General features: G+C 41.3%; 1 protein-coding gene across 3 annotated transcripts in view; it reads left to right on the plus strand.

Moving 5' to 3' along the window:
* LOC126248377 (syntaxin-binding protein 5) overlaps positions 1–22,218 on the plus strand; it is a 1,030,224-nt gene that overhangs the window by 710,044 nt on the left and 297,962 nt on the right. For all 3 annotated transcript variants that reach the window (XM_049949310.1, XM_049949311.1, XM_049949312.1), the window contains exons 8-10: positions 2,729–2,883; positions 2,995–3,286; positions 11,536–11,782. In XM_049949310.1, the coding sequence (XP_049805267.1) occupies positions 2,729–2,883; positions 2,995–3,286; positions 11,536–11,782 (694 nt within the window). The remainder of the gene's footprint in view (positions 1–2,728; positions 2,884–2,994; positions 3,287–11,535; positions 11,783–22,218) is intronic.

A 22,218-nucleotide genomic window follows, 5' to 3' on the forward strand; every position in this document is an offset into this window, starting at 1 on the left:
AAGGTGTCATCCACATACCTAAAGAAGCACGTGGGTTTAAATGTGGCTGTCTCCAATGCCCTCTCCTCAAAACTCTCCATAAACATGTTGGCAACCACAGGGGACAGTGGGCTGCCCATAGCTACACCTTCAGTTTGCTCGTAATGTTGGTTTCTGTACAGGAAATACGTGGATGTCAGTGTATGACTGAACAGGCCCAACAGAGCACTGTCAAATTTCTCTGCAATCAGTTCTAGTGAGTCCTTCAGTGGGACCCTGGTGAACAGCGATACCACATCAAAACTGATCATGATGTCCGAATCTGTGATGTGCAGTTGCTTGAGGCGCTGCAGGAAATCTTCTGAGTTGCGGATGTGGTGAATACATTTGCCCACATATGGAGACAGGAGACCTTTCAAGTACTTGGCTGTTGTGTACGTAGGTGCCCCAATATTACTGACAATTGGACGTAGGGGCACGCCCTCCTTGTGTATTTTAGGCAGACCATACAGTCTAGGTGGCACTGGCGCTTTTTCCCGTAGTTGTCTGATGATCTTATCAGGCATCCCTGTTTCCTTCAAGAGAGCACTAGTCTTCTTGGCCACCTTGTCCGTGGGGTCACACTCCAGAATTCTGTATGCAGGGTCCTCCAGAAGTTGGCGTACTTTCTCATCATAATCCACCCGCTGCAAGATGACAGTGGAGTTCCCTTTGTCTGCTGGCAGTACCACAATGCTGTTGTCTTCCCGGAGTTTCTTGAGTGCAAGCCTCTCCTCGGTTGTGATGTTCGATTTCGGCGGCCTGGCCTTGGTGAGGGCCCTGTCCATCCAACAGGATTGGGGGACTGCTGGGGAGTGTCAAAGACGACCTGGGGTTACGAAAACCAGGGATTTACAATATACCTTGTCAATGTGGCAGGTCCTACATTGGCCAGACGACAAGAACTGTGGAGATCAGGTGTAAAGAACATCAGAGGCACACTAGATTAAGACAGGTGACTAAGTCAGCCATTGCTGAACACTGTCTAGAACTAGATCATGCCATGAAGTATGAGGATACCAGGATTCTAGCACAAACACCCAGATTTTGGGACAGTGTTATAAGAGAATCGATAGAAATTAAAATGGCTGACGATCTTATGAACCGTGACACAGGGTACCAGCTAAGCAGAGCCTGGGATCCGGCTCTGGAATTGTTAAAGGAGCAACGGGGCCAGCTGCAACACTGCACAAACAGAAGAACCAGAGACTTGGAGATGGAAAACGAGCCCCTGACGGACTGCCAGGAGCACCAGACCGAAGATGGAACACCCAGAAGTGGGACTGGTGGGCGCAGACCGCAGAGGGAACATCCAGAGCCGCAGTGGATGAAAAACGGAGCGGCAACGCTCCAACAGGTCGTGGTGAGCGGGCGCGGACCGCAGGGGGAACACTTGGTACCCCAGACCGTAGATGAAACCCCCAGGAGCGGGGTTGGTGGGCGCGGACCGCAGAGGGAACACCTAGAACCGCAGCGGATGGAAAACGGAGCAGCAACGCTCCAGCAGGTCGCAGGGAATGGGCGCGGACCACAGAGGAAGCGCCTGCAGCCGTTGGTGGAGGGGGAAGGCCATAGGCATAAATACTGGACCAGTTCCACTCGAGGAGCAGTCTCAGGTCGCACCTGATGAAGGTTACGAGCTACGTGACCGAAATATCGTGCAAGTACGACGCTGATATCCGGCAGAACACCCGACAACCCAAGATGTCATTAGATCGCCGGGAAAGCCTGAAGAGTTACATCAAAAATTATATCTTCTTATGGAAACACAGCTTCCAATGAATTCACTCTCACCAACAAAGATTAAGCTCTGCTTTGTAATATTAGAAATGATCTATGCCCATGTGCCATGTCATATCTGGAAAAGACTATCAGAATAGCCCAATAGATGTGCAAGTAACATGAATGACACAACCAAATGAAGCTACCAAGTGAATTGGCTGCCACCAAGCATTTCCTGGAATATCATCAAAAAATGAGGTTATGTAAGACCAGCATAATAGTGCAGGTTCTGGAATAGTGTTTTTAAGGAGTCTGCTAAAATTCTCTCTCTCTCTCTCTCTCTCTCTCTCTCTCTCTCTCTCCCTCTCTCCCTCTCTCCCTCCCCCCCCCCCCCCCTCTCTAGCACCCACTTTAGTAAGACTTCATTTTCATCTCATTTGTCAGAGCAAGAAAACACAAAAAAGACTTGTTCCATGCAATAACAACATGAGTTGAGGAATAAAAATGCATATCAAAGGGTACAGTGGCTGGTAAGAGCCAAACTCTGCTGTAAGTAGAGGCATTATACTGACACCATCTTGATTCTGTTTGGAACATACATGAGACAACAGATACGTGCACCTGGAGGAAATAACTGTTAGATCCACTTTCAAAGTATTAGACACAAAACGAATCATCAGCTCTGCTACAGATACATAATATACAAGCTAACCAGTCAGGAGTAGGACACCACTGAAACATTTGTACCATGTTAAGATCTATGTGAAGTTTGATGCAAAATATATTTTTTCATCCTCATATTGACTGACTTAGGTACACATTTGTTATTTCCTGTTGTTCCAGTACAAAACATTATTATTATTATTATTATTATTATTATTATTATTGTTTACTCATTTCAACTGCAGTGAAGCAGTTTTTCATAGTGTTTCTGTGTCGGTTATACACCTGTATGAAAATAGCAGCAAGTGAAATTTTTCATTTACAGGGAAAGTTACATCATATTTTCTGGAGGTCTCACATATGATAAGGCAGGAAGGTCTCCAAGTATAACTGTTATCCATGGAAAGACAACAACAGTACTGGAGATGGAACATAATGTTGTGGACTTCATCACATTATGTGAAAGTCCATGGACAAGTGGTCTGTATTTGCAAATATTAAGTTAACCTTACTGTCACATAATGAGACAGATATTTACATTTACGGAAAATGAGATAATTTTAATAATTTTGTTGCTTTGGTTTGTTTTAGATATCCAAGAGCCTTACGCCATTGTGGTACTGTTGAACAATGACCTGGTTGTAATTGATCTTATTACAACTGGCTACCCGTGTTTCGAAAACCCATATCCTATGGACATTCATGAATCCCCTGTTACATGTTGCTCTTATTTTGCGGATTGCCCTTCTGATCTGATACCAGCCTTTTATTCTGTTGGTGCTCGTGCTAAGAATCGAACAGGATTTAGTGAGAAGGAGTGGCCCTTGAGTGGCGGGGAGTGGAGCACAACTTCATGCAGCTATTATGAAATTATTTTAACAGGGTAAGTTGTATATCTAAGCAAGCTGCTGTATGCTTAAAGCCTCTATAATTTCTGTTGGTGTTATAAATAAGATCAATTTGAGTTATTGTATTAAAAAATTTCTACTTTTTGACAGTTTCATTTGTGGCTGTTGTATCATACATGATCATCATCCACATGGTATTTGTTTGATACCATGAATTATTTGTTTTATTAATCTCAAAGATGCACCAATAGTATGGTGGACACATCAACCACCTCAACTCCTGCCGCAGCAGCAGCAGCAGCAGCAGTGGTGATGGTCTGAAACCATATTGTTTTTACAAAACATGTTGGAGAACGTAATTTCATTATCTATGAATATCAGGACTAAAAAAAAAATTATGGTGGGAAGCAAAAACTGTAACTGGTCTCAAGCACCTTTCTTCAACTGCACTGCAATTTTGTTTTGTATCGATTGGTTCTGTATTTTGAATGTTGTGCACCATATATTAATTCTATGGGTGAATAAGCAATTCTCCAGGCAGATTTTCTTCTGAAATATGGATGTGACGTGTTAAGAGATGAGAAGTATGCAGTACATTCCGTTAGACTTTCAGTGTATTCATGAAAGACATTTGTACCCAGATTTGTACTGAAATTTTTAAATCTGTTGTCCAGATGACATGCAGCTACAACTGTTAATAAATTAAGGCAGTCAAACCTGATAAAATCAAATCCAGTAATGAAATACTGACAGTGTGTTGTATGGTAGTATATAGAGACAAATCACCAAAGAGTGAATTTTGTTTGCATTCATTACTTAAAATTGGAACTATGACAAACATAATACATCACACATGTAACACAAAGAGATTTGAGAGGTCACATATCCAGTTAATCTCTTGTGATTCCTTATATTTTATGGCATGAACTAGCCCCACCTCCATCTTGCTGACAGACTTACGCTCTTGATTTGTGCTTCTGCAAAAGCAGAACTTACTTGTGGTCATAGAGATTGGTGATCAATTCTGGTATATTGAGAGTTGTGCTCTAACCCTGAAATGAAACCAGAACTGTCTCTTCACTGGTGTTAAAATAAGAAAAGGAAACAATGGGTGGCACAGCACCCAAAGCTAAGTGGAGGACATTTGGTAATGGCTACTGCACAATGTTTTGCTAAAGTTGTGTGTGTCATAAGCGAGGTAGTTTGTGCCCACTCTCTATTGGCATATTACTCAATCCTAGTTCAAAACACCTTTCATAGTAATATGGCCTCTGCCCAAGAAACACTTCCTTGTCATCAGTCTGTGCATTTACAACAAATCACTAAAGACCAATGTTAGAGTTTGAAGGGGAAAAAAATCATCTTAGTCTTCTTCTTCTTCTTTTAACATAAGCAGTACGTAGGTGAAGAATAGAACCATGAACGACCAAAACCAGTTTTGGTCAAGTGACCATCTCTGAGTCAGGGATATCACTACATAAAGTTAAAGGAAGGTCCCTTGTCATCCAGTACATAATCACCATTAATCAGTTGCAGCATCTGCCGCTTTCAAAATGGATGCATATATAAGTGACAGTTGCTGCAACAGATAATTATTATGCACTAAATGCCAAGGAACTTTCCTTCAATTTGATATAATGTTATTTGTGACTTGAAGATGTTTGCTTCACTGAAACTGGTTGTCAGTAAATAAATGCACTTTACAGGAGCTTCTGCTGTTTCTTGATGCCCTTCAAGTACAGGGTTGCTATAATTAGCTTTTCATTAATTGAGTCAGTGTATATGGAAAACTGTTTACTGTATAGGTACCCACCTTTATAGGAATGATGTTCAGAATGTGCACCATGAGATACGTGTTGTTAGTAATATTAGTGTCATGATTTGCTGTTACGCACCAGTATTGGTACAGTGACACAGTGTTGAAACACAAGCACCAGTGTGCATTACAGTTAGCACGAGTCTGGACAAGATGAGCAGGACTTTATTCATAAAACTTTTTTATCAAAACAACAATTCTTCCCAAGTATCAACACATTAAAGGAATATGGAGAGGTACTCGTTCTGCACTGGGGTTAAAGAACAGGATACAGAAGTTTGAAATAACTGACAATTTCGGAATTGCTCTTTGGAGAGGCTGTTGGCCAATTGTGCCACAAATTGTTAAATGTGTTACTGTTACCATGGCTGAAAATGCTGCATGCAATGAGCTGTCTTCAAGCGATGTGCGAGCTGTACTAGACAGATGAACATTTCATGGTCCACCGTTCAAAAAGTGCTCTGAGTAGCCAGGAAATGGTATCTTGAGCGCAGTTCCAGGCTGTCATTAATACAAATGGAAATCACATTGAGCAACATTTGTAACCTGGAATGTTAAATTGTGTGCATTTAACAAATCTTACCATCTGATGCAGAAATGAAAATGTATGCTTTCAGTAGTTTATTCATTATTTCTCTTTCAAATGCCATGACCAAAGTTTCCACAAAATTTCATTGTCCTACAATTGTGTTTTTCATCCTCTCAAGGAGCAAAAGTTTAATTATAACTGCTCTGTACATTGTACCTGTGCACCACTGTTAAGAGAAAACATTTTTCAGTATGTTGTGGCACCAGTGGATGTTGTACTACTTGTTGAAATTCAAAAAGTGTCGTACCATCCAAAACACCCATATGAATTAATCACAGTACATTTTGATGACATTGTTACCTGTAAAGATTTATTTAGAAGAGGCTGAAAAACATGAGCACAATTAAGGGAGTGGGGGCAAAGAAAATGAATTATCTTGTAACTCACCTCAAATAATATTGGAGAAGTAATAATGCTCTCTCTCTCTCTCTGTGTGTGTGTGTGTGTGTGTGTGTGTGTGTGTGTGTTTTTTCCTCTAAAATCCCATCTGAAACAAGTATCGATGAAACTCATACTATAAGTCATCTGACAGGTTTTGTATATCGCACAAGCCACAGAGTATAATTATTATACTGAAATTATTATAATAATAATTATACAACTGAAATGTTGTATAGGACAATTGTCACTGTGTGAAATTATTGACAATGGAGACTGCAGTAGCAGTGTTGTAACCATGACTTTACATAGGTCTTAATTGGAATGCCTTCTTTTCATTTGTACTGCATACTCTAGTGCTGTAATTATCATGTTCCTGCTGCAATTAAAAATTGCCTCTCTCAAAAACCTGCTAAATCTAAACCTATTCCTAGAAATGTAGCTTTTCTGGGCCATATTCTTACTACTTAGACTTTGAGGTAGGTACATCATGCATGTGCTGAAATGTTGTTGCTCTGTCCTATGCTACCCTGTTGGTGAACTGTGTAGCAGAATCCTCCTCGACTGTGAGCAGTTTGTAAATCAGGATGAATGATATAACCATACAGTCTCACCTGCTTTACTATTAACACAAACCTCATTTACCTCTCAGGTACAGGTACCTCAGAATTTCATAGGCGGGTGTTCTCATTTTGGTAACATTATTGTACTAACCACAAGAACACACAATGACAGACACAACACTTTGTTACATACAGAAATAACTTGTGACAAGAAGTCACCTGCCATGGAGGGGCTACACTGCCAATAGGAATAATCCTAGTCAGAATGTCAATATTTAAGTGTAGGTGAGGCTGGCTGGGTCTGACTATATAAGCTGTCGGCTGACTGGTAGAGTATACGGAAGAGGGGCTGTACATGCATCCAAGAGTGAATGGCTCTGATGGTTCTAGCATCTGTCAACTCCTGTGGCACACATCCATGTTGGTGGCCTCTGACGGTTCTAGCATCTGCTGACTCCTGTGGCACGCCATACAACTTCGTGCCTCGACCTCTGGGTGGGAAATCTATGCAGGTCACTATGCCCCTACACACCTTGAGGGTGGAGCATCACTGCTTTCTTGGGCAAGGTATGGATGGCCACAATGTGGAGACCGTACCCACGTCCATCTAGGCCTTGGAGGTGAGAGGTGAGAGCAACTCCCAGTCGCTGGACACCTTAGAATACAGATGAAGGGCAAAAGTGACCAACGCAAGGAGTGCCCAGATGCACACACGACCTTCTCCCACCCCCAAACCTGCCCCCCCCCCCCCCCCCCCGAAATCCCTCCCCTGCTGTAGGAGTCCAAGACAACAGGATCAGCATGATGGGTAATCAGTAGTCAAAGCTGGGATCCCTGACAACACCCAGTGGTGGTGTGGAAGGTGGAGACAACTCTGCTGCAGGCTGAGGTCATGCGGGAGACATCGAACTGGTGAGGGGTATGTCCACAAGCTGGAGGCTGTGAAGTTACAGGCTCATCAGGCAGAGGCGATGACGCATGTGGAAGAGGAGACTGTAACACTACTGTATAGGCAGCACCCAGAGACCGGGCCTCCAGTGAAGGCAGTGCTGTGCCCAGGATGATGATGGGGGGGGGGGGGGGGGGGGGGAGTGAGTACCCACCTGACATGTACCTGATTTCTATGGTGCTGGATCTCCTGGTCCTCAGTCTGGAGGGTGTGGACACAACAACTGTTCTGACACATGATGACCGCAATTAACCAATGGGGGCACTGATCAAACCATGCACCCAGACTGCTGTCCCCAGCAGAAACCTCAGTACAGCAGATCATGATGACAAGTGAGATCTTGGACAGAGGAAGATGTGGAGCAACATCCTTAGCTGGCACCTGTGGAGAAGTTTGACAGGGCTACAGGAACCAATTGGAGTCACACGCTAGGCCATCAGAAAAAAAAAAAAAAAAAAAAAAAAACTGTAATGCCTCCTCAGTGGGGAATTCTGGCACACATTTTTCCATCTATGTCTTAAAGGTGTGAACAATATGCTCAGCTTCCCCATTAGATTGGGGGCAAAAGGGTGGGAAGCGAACACAGCAAATGCCTGACTGCTCACAGAAATCGTGAAATGCCTGAGATGAGAACTGAGGCCCATTGTCAGAAGTGAGAGTAACCAGGAGACCTTCCACTAAAAAAATGTTAGAAACAGAATAGTGACTTCAGTAGTGGCCAAGGAACATTGGACCACTTACGGAAAAATACAAAAATGTCCCAATGACAATCAGCAAAAATATATTCAGAAATGGGCCTGCAAAATCCACGTGGACGCGTTCCCAGGCTGCATTGCTGGAAGGCATGGTGAGAACAAAGTCTTGGGGACATGCAGCAACCAGATACTCCAGTGCTGGACCAGTACACATGTCTGCAAGCCAAGACTTTGGTGAGGGAAACACCCTGTAACAGCTGTAAGACATCCTGCCACAAACTACCAGGGATGACCACCCTGGGAACGGTGTCATCAGTGAAGAGGATCTAATACTGACAGATGATGGCACAAGACAAAGTAGTTAAGAAGCAGATCGGAAGTGCGATGTGGAGGAAGAGGAAACCAACACTTCTGGACAAGGTGGACTACCTACTTGAGGGCAGGTTTGGACGTCGTTGCCTTGGTGACAGACAATAGTAATTAAAAACCTGTCTACTGCTTGGCGGGAGTAGATATCCAAATGAAAACACATGAGCTCTTCTTGATCAAACCTGGGGTCTGGCCAGTGGGTACCCAGGATAAGGTGTCTGTGTTGGCATGGTGCCCAATGGGGTGAAAATGAATGTCATAGTTGCATTTGAAATTGAACAATGCTCACTGCTGTAGCCTGAGGGTCACTGTATTGGACACCTAGGCAGATGGACTAAATAATGAAGTTAATGGCTTGTGGTTTGTAATTTGATGGAATTTGGTGCCATACAAGAAAACATGAATTTCAGTAACGGCATACACAATGCCAGAGCCTCCTCTTCAACCTAGGAGTAGTGGACCCATGCCATACTGAGGGTTTTGATGCAAACATCAGTGGCTGCTCAGAGCCATCTGCATTCCGATGGGACAAGGACTACCTCAATGCTGTACTGTGAGGTATCCATAGCCAAAACCAGTGATTTGTCAGGATAAAAAGTATCTAGACACTGTGCCAAACCAAGGCTTTACTTCAATGTGGTGAAGGCCTGGTCACATGCCAGACAAAGGAAGTGCCTTTGTGGAGGAGGTGGTAAAGAGGGCATGCAGTGGTGGATGCCTCATGAATGAACCAGTGGTAATAGACAGTTTTACCAAGAAAAGCCTGCAGTTCTTGCAACAAGGCATGTGGCAGGTCCGCAGTGGCCCTGACAAGACTCTCAGTGGGTGGACCGCCCTGCTGCTAGATGGCATGGCCCACTTATTCAAGAGATGGTTGGAAAAACTTTGACTTCTGTAGATTGCAGTGCTGACTCATGGCCAAGAGTCTTAGAAAAAAGGTCCCAAGATTGTGCAGGTGGTTGCTCATAGTACATCATAACAACAGTGTCATCCAGGTAGTTGAAACAGTGCAGAATAGTGGATGTGACCTGTTCCAGATACCACTGAAAAATTGTGGGGGGTACTTGCCAACCCAAATATCAACCATTGGTGTTGATGCAGGCTGAAAGGTTCATTAAGCACCATGATATGCTTGGACTCCTTCTACAGGGGCAACTGATGATAAACTTCAGAAAGGTCAAATTTGGAGAAGAACTGAATCTCTGCTAAGCATGTGAGCAGTTGATCTGGACATGGCAACGGGTATTTGTCAACCACGGACTGTTGTGAATTCATGGTGACCTTAAAATCACTAAAAAGTTCCAGTTTACCAGGGATTTTCTTCACGATGACAAGGGATGTGGCCCATTCAGTTGAGGAAATGGGAACCACAACCCTGAAGAGAGAGGAGTTGGTCCAGATCCACCGTGACTTGGGAGCAAAGGGCTGTAGTAATCTGCCTAGCATGAAAAAAAAATCTGGGATGAGCCAACTGCTTCAAGGTTATGTGGGCTTGAGAGTGTGTGGTGTGCTCTTGGCCCTTATGCAAAGATATCCTGAAGTTTTAAGCACAGAGATTCCAATGATTGATAGGGGACTTTTGCAAATACCAACTGTATGGAGTCTAACTGAAAAGCCAAAGGCCTGAAAGTGTCAAGTGCGAAAAGGTTTGCGAAATTAGCATCATGGACGGCAATAAAGGTAACAGTGTGAGTCACTGATTTAAAGGTAACTTTAGTTGTGAACTCACCAAGCAAGGGATTGTGCTGTTTACCATTTCTACAAAGGCACCTGTTTACCGATGACAGTGGTGGAGAGCCAAGATCTGCATATGGGCTGGAATACTTTACATGATGTGCAGAAGCTGCTGAATGAGCTCGCTTACACTGCCGTTACATCATCCTCCCCAGGCACAGTGGATGCAGCCAGGCTACCCTCTACTGCTGTGCCATTGCAACAGGCTTCCAGCTGCTGACCACTGGCATGTCAGACCTCATACGATTGGGCAGTTGACAAGACCTCTTTGAGGGAGGGGTTCTCTAATTGGAGGGCCTGTTGCCAGACTTCCTTATCCAGGGCAGAGCAGATGATAACATCATGAACCATGATGTCTCAATATGACTCTTTTTTACTCTTCTGTGCACTCTTCTGGCCAGCCAGAGGAGTACATGGAGGAGAGGCTGCATGCATGTCCATGAGTGGTGGCCTGTGATGGTTTTAGCATCTGCTCACTGCTGTGGTGCACAACACCACTGCTCACTTGGATCTCAGGTGTGAAATCTATGTGGGTTACTACTCTTATATTTCCCCAAATAATACAGATAACCCCGCTTCTCCTATACTTTGATGCCTTTTGTAGGTTTCTTTACATATTCTGCTTTCTTTGTTCATTCTCTTCCAAAACTGCCTTGCATCATCTTTACCTCTTCAGACTGCTTGGATTTTATTTGCACATTTTGCTCTCTTCCACACATTTTGCCCACAGTAGGACTATGTTCCTGCAGTTTTATGGAAGACTATTACAATTAACATAGCTATGAAAGTACTAGGTATCTGTTAAAGAACTGTTCATTATCTAGTTTCACTTTACGGTTATGGAGCACAGGTTTGCTTTGAGAAGAAACTGGAGTCAAATTCTGGCAGGCAACATCTTTTTAAACATGTTACAGAGAAATCCTTGGTAAAGAAAGTTAGAAGTGTCTCACACTTATATTTTTGTTTTTGTTATAAGAATTATGTGATACCTTTGTGTTTAAATTTAACTAAAAGCTCTGCTTTAGAAAATGCATTCGTATGAGAATGTTTCCAATCATATGTAGCGATCACATAAGACTTATATCATTATTCACCTGATAGGAATACAGTGAGATAATACATATCAGAAAACTTACTGTTCATATACTTCATTATGGATACCATTATGTGTATTAAACTGTTCTTTTTCAGTCATGCGGATGGAAGCATAAAATTCTGGGATGCATCAGCAGGGACACTTCAAGTACTTTACAAATTAAAAACAGCTAAGGTGTTTGAAAAACCAAAATCTAAAAGTGTTGATGGAGCAGATGACGATCCCTTTGCAATCCAACTTATTTCATTATGCCCTGAAAGCAGGAAGCTTTGTGTAGCAGGGGCAAGCAGCCATGTGATTCTGTTCAAGTTCCGTAAACAAGAATCTGTTTCTGAAACATGTGTAAGTATGTATACATACATAAAAATATGGTGGGTTCTTTAATTATTAATTTTAAATAGAAGGCTTTCTGTAACATTCAGTCCCAAATTATTTCATATTATCTCCTGTTCATTGTATATCAAGTAGTATTTGGAACAACAGCTCATGTAACACATTTAAAATACATAATTTTGTTGTACAACACATAGTTGATAAGCTGATATATTTAATTTCAATATTCATTTTTCATTATACTGCTGATTTTTCTGCTTGATTTTTGTGTATTAATGAACCATGAACCATGGACCATGGACCTTGCCGTTGGTGGGGAGGCTTGTGTGCCTCAATGATACAGATAGCTGTACCATAGGTGCAACCACAACGGAGGGGTATCTGTTGAGAGGCCAGACAAATGTGTGGTTCCTGAAGTGGGGCAGCAGCCTTTTCAGTAGTTGCACGGGCAACAGTCTGGATGATTGACTGATCTGGCCTTGTAACACTAACCAAAACGGCCTTGCTGTTGTGGTACTGCGAACGGCTGAAAGCAAGGGGAAACTACAGCCGTAATTTTTCCCGAGGGCATGCAGCTTTACTGTATGGTTAAATGATGATGGCGTCTTCTTGGGTAAAATATTCTGGAGGTAAAATAGTCCCTCATTTGGATCTCCGGGCGGGGACTACTCAGGAGGACGTTGTTATCAGGCATTCTACGGATCGGAGCGTGGAATGTCAGATCCCGTAATCGGGCAGGTAGGTTAGAAAATTTAAAAAGGGAAATGGATAGGTTAAAGTTAGATATAGTGGGAATTAGTGAAGTTCGGTGGCAGGAGGAACAAGACTTCTGGTCAGGTGAATACAGGGTTATAAATACAAAATCAAATAGGGGTAATGCAGGAGTAGGTTTAATAATGAATAAAAAAGTAGGAGTGTGGGTAAGCTACTACAAACAGCATAGTAAACGTATTACAGTGGCCAAGATAGACACGAAGCCCATGCCTACTACAGTAGTACAAGTTTATATGCCAACTAGTTCTGCAGATGACGAAGAAATTGAAGAAATGTATGATGAGATAAAAGAAATTATTCAGGTAGTGAAGGGAGACGAAAATTTAATAGTCATGGGTGACTGGAATTCAACAGTAGGAAAAGGGAGAGAAGGAAAACTAGTAGGTGAATATGGATTGGGGCTACGAAATGAAAGAGGAAGCCGTCTATTAGAATTTTGCACAGAGCATAACTTAATCATAGCTAACACTTTGTTCAAGAATCATAAAAGAAGGTTGTATACATGGAAGAATCCTGGAGATACTAAAAGGTATCAGATAGATTATATAATGGTAAGACAGAGATTTAGGAACCAGGTTTTAAATTGTAGGACATTTCCAGGGGCAGATTTGGACTCTGACCACAATCTATTGGTTATGAACTGTAGATTAAAACGGAAGAAATTTCAAAAAGGTGGGATTTTAAGGAGATGGGACCTGGATAAACTGATTAAACCAGAGGTTGTACAGAGTTTCAGGGACAGCATAAGGGAACAATTGACAGGAATGGGGGAAAGAAATACAGTAGAAGACGAATGGGTAGCTCTGAGGGATGACGTAGTGAAGGCAGCAGACGATCAAGTAGGTAAAAAGATGAGGGCTAGTATAAATCCTCGGGTAACAGAAGAAATACTGAATTTAATTGATGAAAGGAGAAAATATAACAATGCAGTAAATGAAGCTGGCAAAAAGGAATACAAACGTATCAAAAATGATATCGACAGGAAGTGCAAAATGGCTAAGCAGGGATGGCTAGAGGACAAATGTAAGGATGTAGAGGCTTATCTCACTAGGGGTAAGATAGATACTGCCTACAGGAAAATTAAAGAGACCTTTGGAGAAAAGAGAGCCACTTGTATGAATATCAAGAGCTCAGATGGAAACCCAGTTCTAAGCAAAGAGGGGAAAGCAGAAAGGTGGAAGGAGTACATTGAGGGTCTATACAAGGGCGATGTACTTGAGAACAATATTATGGAAATGGAAGAGGATGAAGAATTAGATGAAGATGAAATGGGAGATATGATACTGCGTGAAGAGTTTGACAGAGCACTGAAAGACCTGAGTCGAAACAAGGCCCCGAGAGTAGACAACATTCCATTAGAACTACTGACGGCCTTGGGAGAGCCAGTCCTGACAAAACTCTACCATCTGGTGAGCAAAATGTATGAGACAGGCGAGATACCCTCAGACTTCAAGAAGAATATAATAATTCCAATCCCAAAGAAAGCTGGCGTTGACAGATCTGAAAATTACCGAACTATCAGTTTAATAAGTCACGGCTGCAAAATACTAACGCGAATTCTTTACAGATGAATGGAAAAACTGGTAGAAGCCGACCTTGGGGAAGATCAGTTTGGATTCGGTAGAAATATGGGAACACATGAGGCAATACTGACCCTACGACTTATCTTAGAAAATAGATTAAGGAAAGGCAAACCTACGTTTCTAGCATTTGTAGACTTAGAGAAAGCTTTTGACAATGTTGACTGGAATACTCTCTTTCAAATTCTGAAGATGGCAGGGGTAAAATACAGAGAGCGAAAGGCTATGTACAATTTGTACAGAAACCAGATGGCAGTTATAAGAGTCGAGGGACATGAAAGGGAAGCAGTGGTTGGGAAGGGAGTGAGACAGGGTTGTAGCCTCTCCCCAATGTTATTAAATCTGTATATTGAGCAAGCAGTGAAGGAAACAAAAGAAAAATTCAGAGTAGGAATTAAAATCCATGGAGAAGAAATAAAAACTTTGAGGTTCGCCGATGACATTGTAATTCTGTCAGAGACAGCAAAGGACTTGGAAGAGCAATTGAATGGAATGGATAGTGTCTTGAAAGGAGGATATAAGATGAACATCAACAAAAGCAAAACGAGGATAATGGAGTGTAGTCAAATTAAGTTGGGTGATGCTGAGGGAATTAGATTAGGAAATGAGACACTTAAAGTAGTAAAGGAGTTTCGCTATTTGGGGGGGCAAAATAACTGATGATGGTTGAAGTAGAGAGCATACAAAATGTAGACTGGCAATGGCAAGGAAAGCGTTTCTGAAGAAGAGAAATTTGTTAACATCGAGTATAGATTTAAGTGTCAGGAAGTCGTTTCTGAAAGTATATGTATGGAGTGTAGCCATGTATGGAAGTGAAACATGGACAATAAATAGTTTAAACAAGAAGAGAATAGAAGCTTTCGAAATGTGGTGCTACAGAAGAATGCTGAAGATTAGATGGGTAGATCACATAACTAATGAGAAGAGAAGTTTCTGGCACAACTTGACTAGAAGAAGGGATCGGTTGGTAGGACATGTTCTGAGGCATCAAGGGATCACAAATTTAGCATTGGAGGGCAGCATGGAGGGTAAAAATCGTAGAGGGAGACCAAGAGATGAATACACTAAGCAGATTCAGAAGGATGTAGGTTGCAGTAGGTACTGGGAGATGAAGGAGCTTGCACAGGATAGATTAGCATGGAGAGCTGCATCAAACCAGTCTCAGGACTGAAGACCACAACAACAATGACAACAATTAAATGATGCAGAATTGTGACATATTTTTAGCATATGCTGTTATATTGAAGATAGTTACAGTTTCTTTCAATCTTGGATGTTTTGGGAGGATGTCGTGGCTTTAGAAGTTTTATGTGGCTTCTCACAAATGAAACTTCTGGTGAAAATGATTCATTTCATACAGTCAGTGCCAAGGCATCATACATCTATTTTTGACCTAGTTTTCATATCAGCTTAGGCACTTGGTGCTTCATGAGATGAGTCTGAATATACCCTCCTGGTAAAAGTCCTGTAGGGCATGTTAAGCCATGTTGTCACCAAGTATTTCACCTCCATGTCTGAAGTGGACTGTTTGCCTCCTAGGTGCTCCTTAAATTGAGGAAAAAGATGAAAGTCACTTGGAGTGAGGTCCCGGCTGTAGGAAGTGTGGTTGATGATGATCCAACAAAACTGATTCAACAGCATGGTGGTCATTTTAGTTATATGAGGTCATGTGTGTCACACCTTTTCAGTTTGTGACATTTTGCTTCTCATTTTTCAGTTTACAACATTCATTTTATCAATAGTCCACAAGTGACTTGGTCATCTTGGAAGTCAGACATAATGTAATCATTGTTTCTCATTTGCAAGGTAGAATCTGACTGTGGGACACAGATCTGCCTTGCACAATAAAGGAGGAAAAAGTGTCAGCACATTCCAGAAAATGGGGTTATAAAATTTCCCGGTGATATATTTTTCCAATTATTTTCTAGTTTCAAACATGAATTTTAAGTGTGTTTGCTGTAAGGTGGTGGTGTGAAACATATTCTGCTCCTACTGCATTTCGAAAGCTTCAACATATTGACAGCCTTGACCAAAATGAGCAAACTACTTTTAGAAATGAAGATAAACTTCCCATAGATTTTGATTCATTATCACATTTTTTCCCACTCTGTGTCATCAGAGAAGAAGAAGAGGAAAATTAGGCACATAAATTATCATGTAGTTAGTGTACAAAGGCAGAAAGGTATACAAAGATGCCTACTATGCGATAATTCAAGTCCTCAGGTTGCATGTTTCAATTCATATTGATGTTACGGTATACATCTATGTTTAAATGGTTGTGGTACTCAAATCTGTGCTACAGGTCATTGGAAAAGGCAGAGATGGGTTATGCATCTGGAGTTGTTTTAAACCTGATGGAAACCTATTTTAACTAACAATATGTGGTTTATATGAACAATTTGTATAAATATGTAGCTCTGTTAAAATTGTGGTTCAATTGTAAAACCAATGTGTGCATGTGTGGAATATTACACAACAGACAAAATAACTGAAAACCATTAGTTGCTAACAAACTAAAGAAAGGTCAGATGGCATGGGGGAAAATGCTGAACTAGTTGTTTTCAAGATGAGAGACAATAGGTTAGTCCTCATTATATTAAATACCTGTCACACTGACATGGTCATTGTTCTTAACTGAAATAACAAAGTTCACATAAAATCCAGTATTGTCATAGACTACAATAATGACATCTCAAGTGTTGATTAGTTGAATCAAATTCTCTACCATTATTCGGCTAGATGAAAAACTATTAGACGAGAGAAAAAGTTGGACGTCCTTTGAGGGATATCGTGCCAAATTTTGTCCAATTGCTGCATTACATCATCAAAATCCCGAGCTGGTTGGAACACTGTGCCTATAATGCTCCAAATGTTTGCAATAGTGGAGGGATTTAGTAACGTAGCTGGCCAAGGTAGGGTATGGCAAGCAGCATTAGTAGAAACTCTCGCCATTTGCAGGTAGACATTATTTTGCTGAAATGTAAGCCCAAGATGGCAAGGGCAACAAAACAGTGCGTAGAATATTGTCGATGTACCGCTGTGCTGTAAGAGCACCACAGATGAGAACCAAAGGGGTCCTGCTATGAAATGAAATAGCACCATCACTCCTGGTTGTCAGCTGTATAGTGGACGACTGGTAGGTTAGTATCCCACTGCTGTCTGGGGTGTCTCCAGACATGTTTTTTTGGCTATTATGGCTCAGTTCAAAGTGAGACTCGTCACTGAAGACAACTCTACTCCAGTCAAAGAGATTCCAGGCCCTAATGATGAGCAGATACATCTCTGGAGATGTCTTGGATAAGGGATACCAACCTTACTGCCACCCACCATATGGCCTGTCAACCAGGGGTGACGGTCTGGGATGCCATTTCATTTTATAGCAGGACCCCTTTTGCTGTCAATTATGGCACCCTTACAGCACAGCAGTATGTCGACAATATTTTACACCCTATATTGTTACCCTACAAGGAAAGCCATCCAGGACTTACATTTTGGCAAGATAATGCCTGCCTGCACATGGCAAGAATTTTTACTGCTTGTGTTCATGCTTGTCAAACCATAACTTGCCCACCAGGGTCACTGAATCTCTCCCCAGTTGAAAATGTTTGGAGCATTAGGGACAGGGTCCTCCAACCAGCTCAGGATTTTGATGATGTGACTTGCCAATTGCACATTATTTGGCACAATATCTCTCAGGAGGACTTTAAATAATTCTGTAAATCAATTCTAAGCTGAATAACTGCTTGCATAAGGGCCAGAGATGGACCAACTCATTATTGACATGCACAGTTCGTTACGCTCTTGATCTGGAATAAACTGTCCCTTTTTTTTCTGAAACTATAATGATCTGTTCATCAGTACTCGTATGTCACATCTACTAATTTCTGTGCTATTTGGATAATTCCTTCCTAGTCCATAATTTGTTTCTCTTTTCTTTTATTTTTTCTTAGAGTAAATTCCTAGAAAATTAACATCAGTTTCCAATTAAAATAACTGCAAGTTGTTTTCTGTCTTCAGTATCTTGGAGGGAAATGTATTTAGCAGTTACTAAGAAATGGGATGCCACTTGAACAGAGGAAAACTAAGATAGAAAGTAACTTTCAGTACTTAAAGGACATTTCTGCTACTGAGAAGACAGCATGACCAACAAAGCCATATGTTGTGCACACTTGACAGAAGAAACATTGTCCTTTAAATACTGGACTATGGGTACTTCGTTTATGCATCTGCATGTCCTCCCCCCCTTATGCTGCCTCAATATTATCCACCATCGTGGCATCCGTTTGGCCTCACGCTTTTTACACTATCCCGGTTGAGAATCTGTTTGCAGATCCTGCCAAACTACCACTATCCTGCTGCCGTGACTTTCTTCTCAGCAGATATCTGTGCCGTTTGTCTGCCATGTGGGGCCACCCGTCTTATGCCTCGTTCTTCGATCACTCCTTTGATCGCCAGAATGGGGTGCATCCCTCTTCTCTGTTACCTCCTGGAGTTCGCTTTCAGCTCTTGCTCCAGCAACTTAACTTCACACTACCTGCCACTTTCCCCAGAGTTCAATATTGGCCTTCATTCTCTTCCTAAGGATACTACTCCAGCCTTGCTCTATCGCCTTCAGTTTCACGACTCCGCATGGAATTTTGTGATTGTGCCGATGCGTACACTAATGGCTTTCGGACTGTCCGTGGTGTCGGGTGTGCGTTTGTCGTTGGTGCTGATGTTTTTCGGCATCAGCCTCTGGGACACTGCTCAGTATTTACAGTGGAGCTCTTCACCCTGTACCAGGCCATGCAGTACATCTGGCAACAGATGCTTTTCAATTGCGTCATCTACTCTGACTCTCTCAGCGCACTTGAAAGCCTCTGTATGCTGCACACCATCCATCCCCTAGTGCAGATGGTTCAGCAAAGCTTTCACCTGCTCACTCATGATGGAACCATTGTGATGTTTGTGTGTGTTCCTGTTCAAGTAGGTCTGACAGGAAATGGGGCCACTGATGCTGCTGTCATGGCTGCAGTCCTCGTGCCGCAGATCCCTAGTTCTTATATTCCCTCCAATAATCTCTGTGTTGCCATCTGTCAGCAGGTGGTGTCACTTTGGCATCACCTCCTTTCATGGGAACAAGCTCTGGGCTATTAAGCCTCTCCCAGTGGCGTGGACGACCTCTTCTCGGCACTTTGCCGTGAGGAGATCATTTTAAGTATATTTTGTATTGTGCACTGTCTCTTTAGCCATCACCATTAAGTTGTGCTCCCTCACCACTTTGTGCCCAACGTTTGACTGTCCACCATATCCTGATGGCATGCCCATTTTTTAACCACTTATGTTCCTGTTCCTGTTAGTGTTTGCCATCTGAGTTATCAGATGTATTATCAAACAATGTGTGGGCTCCAGAATGAGATTTTCACTCTGCAGCGGAGTGGGTGCTGATATGAAACTTCCTGGCAGTTTAAAACTGTGTGCCAGACCGAGACTCGAAGTCGAGTTTGAGTCTCGGTCCGGCACACAGTTTTAATCTGCCAGGAAGTTTCAATGTGTGGGTTGTCGACCGTGTTATACTTTTTATCTGTTGTAGCATTATGGTGAAGGTCATTTAATTTTTAGTTCTGGACCTCTGTTTCTCTATGGCATATTTTATAGGACTTCCTCCATGTCCCTGTTTTTAGCTGTGTTGTCTTCCATTGTTTGGGACTGACGTGTAGTTGTTTTTAATTGCTCGCTCTTTGTCTTTGGGTTCTACAGTTTTGACATGGGCGCATATGACCATAGTTGTTTTTGTGCCCTAAAACAATACAAAACCAAACAAACAAACAAACAAACTTGCACATAGTATCAAAGCAGTGAGATGCTTCAGACATGACCTGAAAAATATTGAATGCAAATTATTTGCCTTGTCGTAGTGATGAGGAGTTTTTAACCTGCCATATATAGAAAAGTATTTGGACATATTTAAAATTGGGGTTGGGGAGAGGGGAGTGACAGAGTATCTTGGAATGCTGTATGCTGTACGAAACTTACTTCTTGAAAATTATTTAGAGCAGTTGATGAGACATCAGACTCTCCTGACAGTGAATAGGTCTGAACTTTTGATTCAGTGAATATAGAGATAGTAATTGGTGACTGCAGGGTTATTACAGCATTATTTATCATTGGTATTAAGAAATGTGGAGGGATATTTCTGCTTAACATTTGTGATAGGAAAATATTTGGAAACTACCTGAGCTGTTGGCAGCAAATGTTCAGTTCTGTTGAAGAAAAAAAACTGTAGAGGCTCAGTGGCAGAAATTCAGATGTATTGTAGGCCACGTGCTAGATAAGTTGATGATGTGGAAGACAATAAGAAATTGGAAGGACCCACTGTGGGTCAATAGTAATATTATGAAGCTATTTTAAAATTAGAGAGAGAGCTGCATAGCAGGCTGAAAGAAAGCAGAGTCCTTGATACAAAACAAAAGCACAACAAAGTCAAAACAAGTGTAAAGACAGCAAAAGAAGAAAGATGTTCAATGAATTCAAAAGTAAGATATTACCTGCTGAACCATCAAAATATTCTAAAATTTCTGGTCCTAATAAAATAAGTCAGTGGAAAAAAGCCATCTGTCCAAATGCTCATTGAACATGATGGTACTGAACTGGAAGAGCGTAAAAGGAAGGCTAGAATACTAAACTCTGGATTCCAAAACTGCTGCAAATAAGATTACACTGTGTATCTTATGTCCAATCACCATATGGATGTGAAACTGATAGGTAAAAAAATAACTGAGCACATAGTTTGAAAAACAGCTCAAATAAACAGGTAGAGGAGAGGTGAGAGGATGAAATGGGGTGCCTGCTAGAATCTATAGTGAATGTAACTGTCTCCTCTTTTGGCATCAGTTTACTGTAGGCGCACTTAAACAGCAGAGCAAGCATTGTAATTGGAAAAGTTGCTAGTCATTCTGGTCTAGAAGCTGGGTCATCAAACTAATGTGCAGAACTTAGTCACCAATTTCTAGCATAATTATGGAACATACATTATTGTGAGTACATACAACAGATTTTCTGGATTGGACCTTAAAGAACTGTGGAAAGTCTAGGTCATACTTTAATTTATTGACACATTTTAATACATCATCATCATCATCATTGTCGTCAGAACATAGCTGTGGTAAAAATAAAAAGAAGGAATTACAATACAAAATGCCACAGACAGTTATATGCACAGTGGTCAGCCATTGCATCAATACTTAAAAAGAAATAAAGGTAGAAATAAAGGTATGAGCCACACAGCAGTGGGAACTTAACATTTTGGGAAACAACTCGTACATATTTAAAGTCTAGTATCAAACTTAACATTCATGAAGACCAGTAGTGATGGGGAAAAACTGCTGGTAACAGAAGGTGCTGGCAACTAACACAGTGCATAAATGACAATTGTAATATGTAACTATTAGAAGATCATACACTGAACATCAATTATGTACTATACAACCTAAAAACCACAGAAGAATCATGCAGGCTCGTATTTAAAAAAAATTGTATGATGCACAGAATAAAAATGCATAATATAAGGAAATATACAGATTTCATGTGAACTGTGAACTGCTACAATTATTAAACATAGAGAAATTATCAATCAAGATGTAAATTGCAACAGTGTGCAAGATATGAAATACAATAATGATATGACTTTAGTTCATAAATGTTCATGCTGTGAGCATAGAATGTGACATAGCTTCATACAAATTACAGTGTAGGCATAGAAATAAAATAGTTTCAAAACCAATTACAATTGCCTACATTGTAATTGGTTTCGAAACTATTTTATTTCTGTGTCTACTTTGTAATTTGTATGAAGCTATGTCACATTCTATGCACACATTTTAAATGTTCAAGTGTAAGTCATATCATTTCTCTATTTTATATCTTGCACATTGTTGTCATTTACATCTTGATTGATACATGCTGTGTGTTTAATAATTGTAGCAGCTAACAGTCTGCATGAAATCTATATATTTCCTTACATATTTTTATTATATATATAATAGAGGGAAACATTCCACGTAGGAAAAATATATCTAAAAACAAAGATGATGTGACTTACCAAATGAAAGT

This window comes from Schistocerca nitens, chromosome 3 (assembly GCF_023898315.1).
Source record: "Schistocerca nitens isolate TAMUIC-IGC-003100 chromosome 3, iqSchNite1.1, whole genome shotgun sequence".
Lineage (NCBI taxonomy): Eukaryota > Metazoa > Arthropoda > Insecta > Orthoptera > Acrididae > Schistocerca > Schistocerca nitens.